Consider the following 12,437-nt stretch of genomic DNA (forward strand, 5'->3'; position numbering starts at 1 on the left):
CTCACTTGTTTTATTTGGCCATTCCGGCCTTTTGCAGCGCATACATCTGCTTTTTCATTACCTACGATTCCAACATGGTTAGGAACCCAGCAGAATTTAATGTTATGTTTTTGTTTTGTGATTTTAACAATGCTATGTATGATGTTACCTATTATGGGTTCAGCAGCATTTCTGGAGTGCAGTGCTTTGAGCATACTCAGGGAATCGGTGTAAATGATGCTATTTTTGATGTTTTCTCTTACTATTTTTTCTACAGCTACAAAGATGGCATAACACTCAGCAGTAAAAACCGATGCGAATTCTGGTAGTCGCATTATCTGTTTGTTTTTTCCTTGGATTACTGCACTTCCAACGTGACTTTCTGTTTTTGAGCCATCGGTATAAAATTCAATGTAAGTGTGATACTTTTCTTGTAGTGCAAAGAATTCCTGTAATATGTACTCATTTGGCGTTTGCTTTTTATCTAAATGTGTCATTGTGAGGTCACATACTGAAGGCAGGCTGTACCATGGTGGTAAATATTCATTCCTTTGTGCAATATTCGGTAAGCAGTCTAGTATTGTTAGCTCTTCACATTTATCTTCAAAGCGCAGCAGTAATGGTCTGATAGAATGTGGTTTGTTGATGAATAATCTTTTAGATGGGCACTTGGTGACAACTGGATGACAGAGATGTTTCGGAAGAGAACGGATTTTTAAGACGTATGTGCATGTTAGTGCGATTCTTCGGTCCTCAAGAGCGGGCTCATTAGTTTCAACGTATAGGCTGGCTACTGGTGATGTTCTGTACGCTCCAGATGATAGGCGCAAACCAAGATTATGAATGGGGTCTAATCTTTTCAAGTAGGATGCTCTTGCTGAACCATATACTATGCACCCGTAGTCCAGCTTGGAGCGCACCAGAGAGCGATATATTTGTAAAAGGCTTGCTCTATCGGACCCCCACCGCTTCCGTGAGAGAACTTTTAATATATTGAGGACTTGAGAAGCTTTCTTTTTAAGGTTATTAATGTGTGGTAGAAATGTGAGTTTCTTGTCGAAAGTTAGGCCTAAAAATTTGTGTTCTTGTTTAATTGGTAGCGCAGTGTGATTCAGGTATAGACTGGGATCGACCTGTAGGCCTCGTCGCAATGAGAAAAGGACAGCTACTGTTTTTTGAGGAGAAAATTTAAATCCATTTCTGTCTGCCCAAGAACCTAGTTTATTTAGTGTGATTTGTATTTGTCTCTCACAGGTTGATATACTGGAGGACGTGCATGCTATTTGTAGGTCATCTACATAAACTGAATACATTATGGACTTGGGTATTACTTTAGCTAAAGAATTCATTTTTACTATGAAGAGTGTCGTGCTTAGAATGCACCCCTGGGGTACGCCGTTCTCTTGGGTGAAAGTCATGGAGATAGTTGCTCCTAGGCGGACTCGGAATGTGCGGTTAGTCAGGAAGTCGTTCAAGCAGTTCAACATCCTGCCGCGGATACCTAGCTCTGCTAGGTCACGGAGGATGCCGAACTTCCACGTAGTATCGTAGGCCTTCTCCAAGTCGAAGAAGACCCCAATACAGTGCTGCTTGTGGATGAACGCCTCCCGGATGGTGTTTTCTAGGCGGACAAGATGATCTGTGGTGCAGCATGTTTTCTTAAACCCACATTGGTGTTTATCTAGTAGTTGCCGAGATTCAAGTACGAAGGTTAGTCTAATGTTTATTACACTTTCGAAAGATTTAGCAATGCAGCTGGTGAGGGCTATTGGTCTATAACTGCTAGGACTTGTTGGTGGTTTTCCGGGTTTGAGAAAAGGTATTATGACTGCTTTTTTCCACTCGTCAGGTATATTTCCAGTTATCCAGATTTTATTAAAGAATTTTAACAGTGCCTCTACAGCAGCCTCGGAGAGATGTGCAAGCATAGCGTAATGCACGTTGTCTGGTCCTGGTGCTGTCTTTTTTCCAGAAGATAATACTTTATTTAATTCTTGTAGTGTGAGAGGCTGGTTATAATCCTCGTGTACACCTGCTCCAGATGGAAATTTTTGTTTTTCAGCTATTGCTTTGTGTTTCTGAAATGTGTTTGTGTAATTGGATGAGCTTGAGATCTCAGCAAAATGTTCGCCCAATATGTTGGCCTGTTCTTCTAAAGATGTTTGTGTCCCGGGTGCTGTCAAGAGAGGAAGTGTGAAAGGGGTATGGTCACCAGTAAATTTACGAACTTTTTCCCACATTTTCTTTGATGTTGTTGAGCTGTTTATTGAGGAGACATATTTCTGCCAAGAGGTTTTTTCTGCATTTCTTCGCACATACCGCGCTCTGGCTTTTGCCTTCTTAAAGGTAAGTAAGTTCTCTGCAGTGGGACATCGACGCAGAGCGCTCCAGGCTTTCTTTTGTTGTTTTTTTGCTAATGTGCATTCTTTTGTCCACCACACTTTGTGTTTCTTTTGTGCAAGTCCTGTTGTTTGTGGTATAGCGAGTGTTGCGGCCGATATTATGCATTCAGTAAACTTCTCATTAATTTCATCTGTGCTAAGGTCGTCACAAAATTCCTTTTCCAGAGTGGCACTTTTTGTAAAAAGTGACCAGTTGGCGAGCTGAAGTTTCCAGCGCCGTGGCCTTGTGGGGATGATTGGAGTGGACGATGAGAGCCTGATGACGGTAGGTAAGTGATCGCTGCCCATGGGGTCATTTAAAACATCCCATTTAAAATCGTTAAAAAGTAATGGTGATGTGAAAGCTAAATCGAGAGAGCTCATTTTTGCTGAGCTTGGACAGCAATATGTGGCTTTTCCCGTATTTAAAAGACAGATATTATTTGAGAGGATAAAATCTTCGATTATTTGGCCCCTCGAGTCACAGCGTTCGCTTCCCCAGAACGGTGAGTGAGCATTAAAATCGCCAACTACCAGGAATGGCTCCGGTAGTTCATTTATCAAGCCTTCTAAATCTTGTATTGTTAATGTCATGTGCGGGGGAAGATATAGAGAACATATAGTTATGGTTTTGTAGCTCACGACGCTAACCGCAACCGCTTCCAGTTTTGTGTTAAGATTGATTTTTTTAGCAGGGACGCCGCTCTGAGTGACGATTGCGACGCCTCCTGAGAGTCTGTTAGCATGCTCGCGATCACGTCGGAATGTTTGATAATGTCTCAGGATATTCGTATGTTGTGGACCGAGGTTGGTTTCCTGAAGACATAAAGCTACAGGAAACATTGAGCCAAGAAAATGTGTGATATCATTGTAATTCCTGAGCAATCCTCTACAGTTCCATTGAAGTAGGAAAGTCATGTTTATATTTTTGAGTGAGGATTGAAGGGATTTACTTGTTTTCTGGGCCCGTTATTGGGGTCCTGTCTATTCTTCGCTCAAGAGAGCGGTTCCGCCGCTGCAAAGCGGGCGGATCGGGAGTTACCTCCATCACCTCACTAGAGGTGCTGGTGGACCGCGGGGAAGCCGCGGATGTGTTAGTGTCAGGCCTCCCCCGACGGGGGGAAGTCCTGCTGGGTGCCGACCCGTGAGCCGGCGCTCCCTGCTTTGGGGATGGCAGAGCAGCGTTCACTGTCTCTGCCTGGGGCGTTGATGGCACTGCCACAGGCTCCGTGAAGGTGGCCTGGGCAGATGCCGGAGTGCTGTGTGGTGCGCCGCCCCTGCGCACCACATCAGCAAAGTTTGTTTTTGTGGAAAAGTTGAAGCTGTTCTTTGCGTAAAACAGTCGTCGCGCTTCCTTAAATGTGATATTCTGTTTTGTTTTGATTGTAACAATTTCTTTTTCATTTTTCCACGATGGACATGACCTCGAATAGGCGGGATGATCGCCTTCACAGTTTGCGCAGCGAGGTGCTGCTCCTTCACAGTTGTCGGAAGCGTGTTCTTTTGATGCACATTTAGCGCAAGTTTCGCGGCCACGGCAGCTTTGAGACCCATGACCGTACCGTTGACATTTGAAGCACCTGCGTGGGTTTGGGATGTAATGTCTGACATTTATTTTAAGGTAGCCAGCTTCTATGGATTCGGGGAGTGTGCTTGAGTTGAAAGTCAGTACTAGGTGCTTTGTAGGTATCTCTTTGTTGTCTTTTCTTATTTTGATACGATACACACTTATGACATTCTGTTCTTTGAGGCCTTCAAGCATCTCTTCCTCGGTGAGGTGAATGAAATCTGCTTCGGATATCACACCACGGACGGTGTTCAGAGATCGGTGTGCTGTAACTGATACAGGGATTTCCCCGATGGACACTAGGCTGGAAAGTTTTGAGTATTGGGCAGTGTCTCTGAGTTCAAGGAGCAGGTCACCACTTGGCATTTTAGACAGTTTGTACCCGGGACCCAAGGCCTCAGTTAGACTTTTTGCAACTAAGAATGGGGACATGGTTCTTGCGGTTTTTTCAGTTTCTTCGCTATGAAGAACGTGAAATTTTGGAAATGGTTTCGGTTTTTCGAAAAACTCTGCAGTTGCCTCGTTCCGCCCTCTTTTATGAGGGCGATCTGGTTTGGAAAAGGGGGGAGCCATGAAAAATATGTGTTGTTCGGCCGTGGTGCCAGCCACCCACCATGGAGCCCAACGAGGGGACGGGACAGGAACTTGCGAGCAAGTCCTGCCCACGCCAGCTGTACACCTCAACTATAACCCAATATGACGCAACTCAGGTTAGTTGGCCACACAAGGTTAACCCTCGCCGCCAGGAAAAAAGGGAAAAAACTAAGAAGAGAGGAGGATACAGGAAAGTTGTAAGGAAGGAAATAGGAAAGTCAAAGATAGAGGGGAGGACAGGAAAAGGCGACTGCCGATTTCCCCCGGTTGGGTCAGGCCGGAGGTGCCGTCTACAGGAAGCTGGGGCCAAAGTGGTGTGTTGCCTCCGCCGAGGGGCCTTAAGGGTCCAAACGCTCGGCATCGGCTCAACCACCAGGATCCCCTTTTCCCCGGACACGGCAATGCCACGCACGGCTAAGCGCGGATGCTCGGGTCCGTGGTGACGCATTGTTCACCATCATCCCCCTGCGGGGATGTCCCTGCGGATGCTCGGGTTAACCCCGTGGTGTCGCCACTCACCAACGTCTGCATGCTGCAGACGCCTCCCTGCGGGGGAGCACTGAAGTGAATAACTTTGAACAGTACCACATGTACATGAATGCGTGATGAAATTATGTTGCCAGTTTGTGATTTACTCAAAAGATGGTAGGTACAAGTATACAGAGACACAAACATTAGCACACATCATTGAAGTTGAGACGTAGGCTTGAACATAAGGGTCTGAGAGGAAAACTGTATAGTTCAGAGAAGTTTATTATTGCCACCATTCCCCGGCTGGTTATGCTCACTGCAGGGCATAGACCCTAGCTACTGTTGGTCTTGTGCGGGTAGCATAGTCTTACCTGACTATGTGATAAGGCTGTCTGATCAAAACGACCATTGTTGCAAGAAAATATACCTCCAGAGTGTATTGGTCACTGAGTCATGCTTCCTTCGTGTGCAGGTCTAATGCATGAAGTGATTTGAATCACAGAGACTGATGAAGGGGTGAAAAATACGAAACGCTGTCAACTAGGCCTGAACATTATCCTGTGTACTGCTGATATCAACAGCTGTTATATTGCATTGATAACATGCAAGCTCCTGTGTGTCACTGGGTGTAGAACCTCATTTTTTATTCTGAGGCATATGCCGTGTAAGCCATATATAATCACCATATTGCAGTTTTTTTGCTGAACTGAAGTGTCGCAAATGCAATGCTCATCATTACCCAGTGGTGTGTTTGCTAGCAATATAGTAAAACTACCATCTCGTTCAGTTTATCACACTTAGAGGAAGAGCTGTTCTTACCATAGGGATCAAATGATGGCCATAGTAGTGGTGAATTTTGCTGCTATATTTCTTTGTGACTCCGAGGGGGAAGGCTTCGATAGTTTTGCCTAAATGCCCTCTGTAAATACCGTTGTGCACATTAACCATGCTATCGAAAAAAACATTTTTGAAAAGTACTGTCAACTTTGGATGGTATACATGCATGTGTGTCAGCACTGCCTATCAAGGGATACGCGCTGAAGCAGTGGCCGCCGCAAGCATTTTCATCGCACTTTCTCCCAACGTGATCCTTGAGCAGTTTTCTACCGAATGAACAGGTTTGTCTTTATACACTGCTGCGACTCATGTATGTTTTGTTTGTTTTTTTTTTTCAAAAAAACAGCCGTTTGGAGAGGGGTGCGGCTAGCTTATACACTGAAAAATACGGGAAAACAAGCATTAATATGAAACTTAAAAGGTGGCACAAAGCAATGAAAATGCTTAATTGCGGACTATTCATCTCGTGTAATTGTGCTCTCATCTTGTGCCTCGATCATGTTGCAACAATACAGCGACCATGTAATGAACGAGTCATAAATGACACTAATACAGGCAATTCATTTTGATTATGCGATGCAAAGCTACCTATGCTTATAGAACTTCCAATCCTCCTCATCTTCAGGAGCAGATATAAGTGTTACATGATAGCAAGAAAGACGTAGCGCACATTGAGGTAAACGAATACACACTTAATTCGCTCACTGCTGTTTACCCTCAATGGGCGTGTGTGTGAAGCAGGAGTGCGAGGAGCCGTCTGCATACCAGTGTGAGTGCCGCGTGTGAGTTTCCCGCCTGCACTTAAACTGCGAGCGCGAATGCGTCTAGCTGACAGATTCACCCTCAATGGGCGTGTGTGTGAAGCAGGAGTGCGAGGAGCCACCTGCATACCAGTGTGAGTGCCGCGTGTGAGTTTCCCGCCTGCACTTAAACTGCGAGCGCGAATGCGTCTAGCTGACAGATTCACCCTCAATGGGCGTGCGCGTGTGAAGCAGGAGTGCCAGGAGCCGTCTGCATACCTGTGTGAGTGCCGCGTGTGAGTTTCCCGCCTGCACTTAAACTGCGAGCGCGAATGCGTCTAGCTGACAGATTCACCCTCAATGGGCGTGTGTGAAGCAGGAGTGCGAGGAGCCGTCTGCATACCAGTGTGAGTGCCGCGTGTGAGTTTCCCGCCTGCACTTAAACTGCGAGCGCGAATGCGTCTAGCTGACAGATTCACCCTCAATGGCCGTGTGTGAAGCAGGAGTGCGAGGAGCCGTCTGCATACCAGTGTGAGTGCCGCGTGTGAGTTTCCCGCCTGCACTTAAACTGCGAGCGCGAATGCGTCTAGCTGACAGATTCACCCTCAATGGGCGTGTGTGAAGCAGGAGTGCGAGGAGCCGCCTGCATACCAGTGTGAGTGCCGCGTGTGAGTTTCCCGCCTGCACTTAAACTGCGAGCGCGAATGCGTCTAGCTGACAGATTCACCCTCAATGGGCGTGTGTGAAGCAGAAGCAGGAGTGCGAGGAGCCGTCTGCATACCAGTGTGAGTGCCGCGTGTGAATTTCCCGCCTGCACTTAAACTGCGAGCGCGAATGCGTCTAGCTGACAGATTCACCCTCAATGGGCGTGTGTGTGTGAAGCAGGAGTGCGAGGAGCCACCTGCATACCAGTGGGAGTGCCGCGTGTGAGTTTCCCGCCTGCACTTAAACTGCGAGCGCGAATGCGTCTAGCTGACAGATTCACCCTCAATGGGCGTGTGTGAAGCAGAAGCAGGAGTGCGAGGAGCCGTCTGCATACCAGTGTGAGTGCCGCGTGTGAATTTCCCGCCTGCACTTAAACTGCGAGCGCGAATGCGTCTAGCTGACAGATTCACCCTCAATGGGCGTGTGTGAAGCAGAAGCAGGAGTGCGAGGAGCCGTCTGCATACCAGTGTGAGTGCCGCGTGTGAGTTTCCCGCCTGCACTTAAACTGCGAGCGCGAATGCGTCTAGCTGACAGATTCACCCTCAATGGGCGTGTGTGTGTGAAGCAGGAGTGCCAGGAGCCGCCTGCATACCAGTGGGAGTGCCGCGTGTGAGTTTCCCGCCTGCACTTAAACTGCGAGCGCGAATGCGTCTAGCTGACAGATTCACCCTCAATGGGCGTGCGCGTGTGAAGCAGAAGCAGGAGTGCGAGGAGCCGTCTGCATACCAGTGTGAGTGCCGCGTGTGAATTTCCCGCCTGCACTTAAACTGCGAGCGCGAATGCGTCTAGCTGACAGATTCACCCTCAATGGGCGTGTGTGAAGCAGAAGCAGGAGTGCGAGGAGCCGTCTGCATACCAGTGTGAGTGCCGCGTGTGAGTTTCCCGCCTGCACTTAAACTGCGAGCGCGAATGCGTCTAGCTGACAGATTCACCCTCAATGGGCGTGTGTGAAGCAGGAGTGCGAGGAGCCGTCTGCATACCAGTGTGAGTGCCGCGTGTGAGTTTCCCGCCTGCACTTAAACTGCGAGCGCGAATGCGTCTAGCTGACAGATTCACCCTCAATGGGCGTGTGTGTGAAGCAGGAGTGCGAGGAGCCGCCTGCATACCAGTGGGAGTGCCGCGTGTGAGTTTGCCGCCTGCACTTAAACTGCGAGCGCGAATGCGTCTAGCTGACAGATTCACCCTCAATGGGCGTGTGAAGCAGGAGTGCGAGGAGCCGCCTGCATACCAGTGGGAGTGCCGCGTGTGAGTTTCCCGCCTGCACTTAAACTGCGAGCGCGAATGCGTCTAGCTGACAGATTCACCCTCAGTTAGTTAGTTATATTGATTTTAATGGCGCAAAAGCAACTGAGGCTATGATGCGCCAAACACAAGGTTAGAGTTTTTGTTAAAGGTGAAGCTTTTATACTTACAGTTTGTTTAAAACGCTGGCTTCCTTAAGAAACCTAAAAATACAAGAGATGTCAACCAGTGCTCGATCACCTAAAAGTAACATGGGGTGTAAAGGGATGCTTTCCCTGTAAAATGTTGTAAAATATTTCTTTCTTAGTTCTTCTAGCTTTATACATGAAATTAAAATGTGGTTCACCGTGAGTTCAGCACCACACGTCACAGAGAGGTTTGTTCTGTTTGGTTAGTAGAAAGCTGTGCGTGAGGTGGGTGTGTCCAATGCGGAGCCGACATAAAATAACTTCGGTAAAACGTTCTTGATGCCTACACGATTGCCATTCCCCTAAAATTGGTTTCACAGAATGTAGTTTGTTGTTTACGTGTTCTTGCCATGCAGCCTGCCACTCATTTCTGCGTTTACTGGTGATAAACTTTAAACAATTCCTGTGCGGTATGTTCACTTGCTTTATTTGGCCATTCCGGGCTTGTGCAGCGCATACATCTGCTTTCTCATTACCTACGATTCCAACATGGCTAGGAACCCAGCAGAATTTAATGTTATGTTTTTGTTTTGTGATTTTAACAATGTTATGTATGATGTTTCCTATTATGGGTTCAGCAGCATTTCTGGAGTGCAGTGCTTTAAGCATGCTCAGGGAGTCGGTGTAAATGATGCTATTTTTGATATTCTCTCTTACTATTTTTTCCACAGCTACAAAGATGGCATAACACTCAGCAGTAAAAACCGATGCGCATTCTGGTAGTCGCATTATCTGTTTGTTTTTTCCTTGGATTACTGCACTTCCAACGTGACTTTCTGTTTTTGAGCCATCGGTATAAAATTCAATGTAGGTGTCATATTTTTCTTGTAGTGCAAAGAATTCCTGTAATATGTACTCATTTGGCGTTTGCTTTTTATCTAAATGTGTCATTGTGAGGTCACATACTGAAGGCAGGCTGTACCATGGTGGTATATATTCATTCCTTTGTGCAATATTCGGTAAGCAGTCTAGTACTGTTAGCTCTTCACATTTGTCTTCAAAGCGCAATAGTAATGGTCTGATAGAATGTGGTTTGTTGATGAATAATCTTTTAGATGGGCACTTGGTGACAACCGGATGGCAGAGATGTTTCGGAAGAGAACGGATTTTTAAGACGTATGTGCATGTTAGTGCGATTCTTCGGTCCTCAAGAGCGGGCTCATTAGTTTCAACGTATAGGCTGGCTACTGGTGATGTTCTGTATGCTCCAGATGATAGGCGCAGACCAAGATTATGAATGGGGTCTAATCTTTTTAAGTAGGATGCTCTTGCCGAACCATATACTATGCACCCGTAGTCCAGCTTGGAGCGCACCAGAGAGCGATATATTTGTAACAGGCTTCCTCTACCGGACCCCCACCGCTTCCGTGAGAGCACTTTTAAGATATTGAGGACTTGAGAAGCTTTCTTTTTAAGGTTGTTAATGTGTGGTAGAAATGTGAGTTTCTTGTGAGAAATGTGAGCCCGCACAGCAAGCTATGAAGGCTCAGGAGGAGCCCACCACTGCCCTGGCCCCCCCCTCTTCGTCGGGGCCCTTGGTGGAGCCTCCTGCAACAGCCTCCTCCTCCCAGGCCTCCAACCCGCCAGCAGTCATGAAGGAGGTTCCTGTCAACCTGGGGCAAGACACCACCAGTGGGGGATTCCCCACCAACGCTTTCCCTGGCCACCACCCTCACAGGGCAACAAGACCCCCATCCTGCCACTCACCAGGGAGAGACCAAGAGGGGCCGCGGAGTCTACAGCAGACAAAGAAGAAACGCCGTGGACCACGCCGCCTGCAGCTACAGCCCGAGCATCATGCTAACATCACGGGCACGGTGCTCTTCCGGCCCCGGGCATCCAAGGGTGCCTTTGCGGGCCAATGCCGCTTCGCCATAGCACAGGAGGCATCTGCGCACTCTGGGGTCGTCTCAGTGCGTGTAAACGAGCGACGCAACATTGTCGCCGTGGATGCGGGCTCCCCAGAGTGCCTGGCCGAGCTCATCCAAAAGACCTCCCTGGCAGGCATCGAGGTCCGGGCCCGCAGGGCGGCGGACAAAAACACGTCCTTCGGCTTCGTCCATGGGGTGCCTGCGGACATACCGGACGAGGAGCTGTCGGCTGTCCTGGAGGCCCCAACACCCATCCTGGCTGTCCACCGGGGACAGGGAACTACCCTCCACATCCGGTTTGACGCACCGGTCCCGCCTCCCCACGTGGCCCTCTACAAGTTGCGGCTACCTGTCCGCCCCGCACGACCACGGCCCATCCAGTGTGGCCGATGCGGCCGCCTGGACCACGTGACGGCCAGCTGCCGGGAGACGCCACGATGCAGGCGGGGTGCAGACGGATCGGTGCAGCGCTACGGAGCCCCGCTGCACCAACTGTGGTGGCCAACACCCTGCCAACTACCCCTCCTGTCCCCGCTGGCAGGAGGAAAGGCAGGTCGCCGTGGCCGTGGCGGCCTCTCGAGAGCCTGTCTCACGGAGGGGCACAGATCCGGGCCGATCCAGGACAACGGACCTATGCCCAGGACCTCACCTCCAGGACACCAGGGGCGGCCCCTTCCATTCCCGCCCCAGCAGAGCCCGCTGCCTGCCCATCCCCTCCTCCCCAGAGCAGCCCATCCGCACTGAGCAGCCAACTGGAGGAGCTCACTAAGACCCTGGCAGCCACTCTCCAGGCACTCACGAGGCTGCTCCCGGCAGTCCCCCTGCAACCACCCAGCTTGGCTCAGGGGCCGCAGCAACCGCAGAACCACCATGGGTAGTTCCCCAAGGATGACCCCCAGGCCACGGGTCCTCCAATGGAACTGCCGAGCGCTCCGCCCCCGCCTCGCTGAGCTCAATGACCGTCTCCTGCTGGAGGAGTATGATGTCCTGGCGCTCCAGGAGGTCTACCTGCCAAGGGACGAGCTCCATCTACCAGGCTTCATGGGCTATGGCAGCAAAACATCCTGCTTCCTGCCTACCTGCACGGCTGACCCATGCCTGGTGGAGGACCACCCCCCGGGACCATCCCGGGCAGCCATTTTCGTCCGCCAGACCCTGGCCCAGGCAGAGATTCTGGTGAGTGATGCGGTAGTGGCCCCTTTTTCCCGCCTCAGGGACAGAGGGATAACTGAGTTCTTAAATACTGTCAATTGGCTAACGCTTCGCTGCAGAGGCCCAGTGGACGGAGTGTGGCGGGATATCGGACCCCGCTCTCCCAGGCGCGCACCTTACGGCCGCTGGAGCGAGGTATAGGGAGAGAGACTCCGAGAGAGCGCATGTCGCGTGCACTTCCTGTTCTCGTCCGCAGCTTGGGACTGGGATGTGTTCGACCAGTGCATACTTGAGTATGGCCACACGGGGCCCTGCGTACTTCGACAGGTATGCCTAGGGTTGATTCCGCACTCCTTCGCGACCCGGTCCTGTGGTCACCTCCAGAGAGGCCACAGCATGGCCGCGGGGAGCCAGTGGGTAAAAAAAAAACTTCGTTTGATTTGCAGATGTATGCGCCCAAGATTGCACCACGTCGTTTGTTTATGCATTATTGCAACCGACGTTTTCTGAACGATTGTTCCTCGAAAAAAGTACCAGCACAGGTGCTGTTGCCTCGTCATGCGATCTGACTGAGCATACGCAACTGTCAAGTCTCATCAACCAATCACAAACGCGGAAGGCTTCGCAATAGAAAAACCTTTCGCGTCCCCAGAAACATTTCCAAAATACTATAGCGGAGTCGTATATGAGATCCCCCTCGCCACTTCGCA

General features: G+C 49.6%; 1 protein-coding gene and 1 pseudogene across 1 annotated transcript; one reads left to right on the forward strand and one right to left on the reverse strand.

Moving 5' to 3' along the window:
• Nucleotides 1–561: 561 nt before the first annotated feature.
• LOC149367065 (uncharacterized) lies at nt 562–5,054 on the reverse strand (annotated as a pseudogene).
• Nucleotides 5,055–11,182: 6,128 nt separating this feature from the next.
• On the forward strand, nt 11,183–12,271 carry LOC149367066 (uncharacterized). The gene is made up of 2 exons (XM_089553986.1): nt 11,183–11,751; nt 11,847–12,271. The coding sequence occupies exons 1-2, from the start codon at nt 11,446–11,448 to the stop codon at nt 12,018–12,020; spliced, it is 480 nt and encodes a 159-aa protein (XP_089410112.1). The 5' UTR covers nt 11,183–11,445; the 3' UTR covers nt 12,021–12,271.
• Nucleotides 12,272–12,437: the final 166 nt, after the last annotated feature.

The sequence above is a fragment of the Amblyomma mixtum genome, chromosome 1, assembly GCF_055824585.1.
Source record: "Amblyomma mixtum isolate Tamu chromosome 1, ASM5582458v1, whole genome shotgun sequence".
Taxonomy (NCBI): Eukaryota; Metazoa; Arthropoda; class Arachnida; order Ixodida; family Ixodidae; genus Amblyomma; species Amblyomma mixtum.

What these genes read in the sequence shown, in the direction of transcription:
- LOC149367066 (XM_089553986.1), top strand. Translation starts at nt 11,446, where the DNA reads ATGGGTAGTTCCCCAAGGATGACCCCCAGGCCACGGGTCCTCCAATGG. An exon ending in TGGCCCAGGCAGAGATTCTG is followed by an intron (nt 11,752 to 11,846) that starts GTGAGTGATGCG and finishes GCTTCGCTGCAG; the next exon opens with AGGCCCAGTGGACGGAGTGT.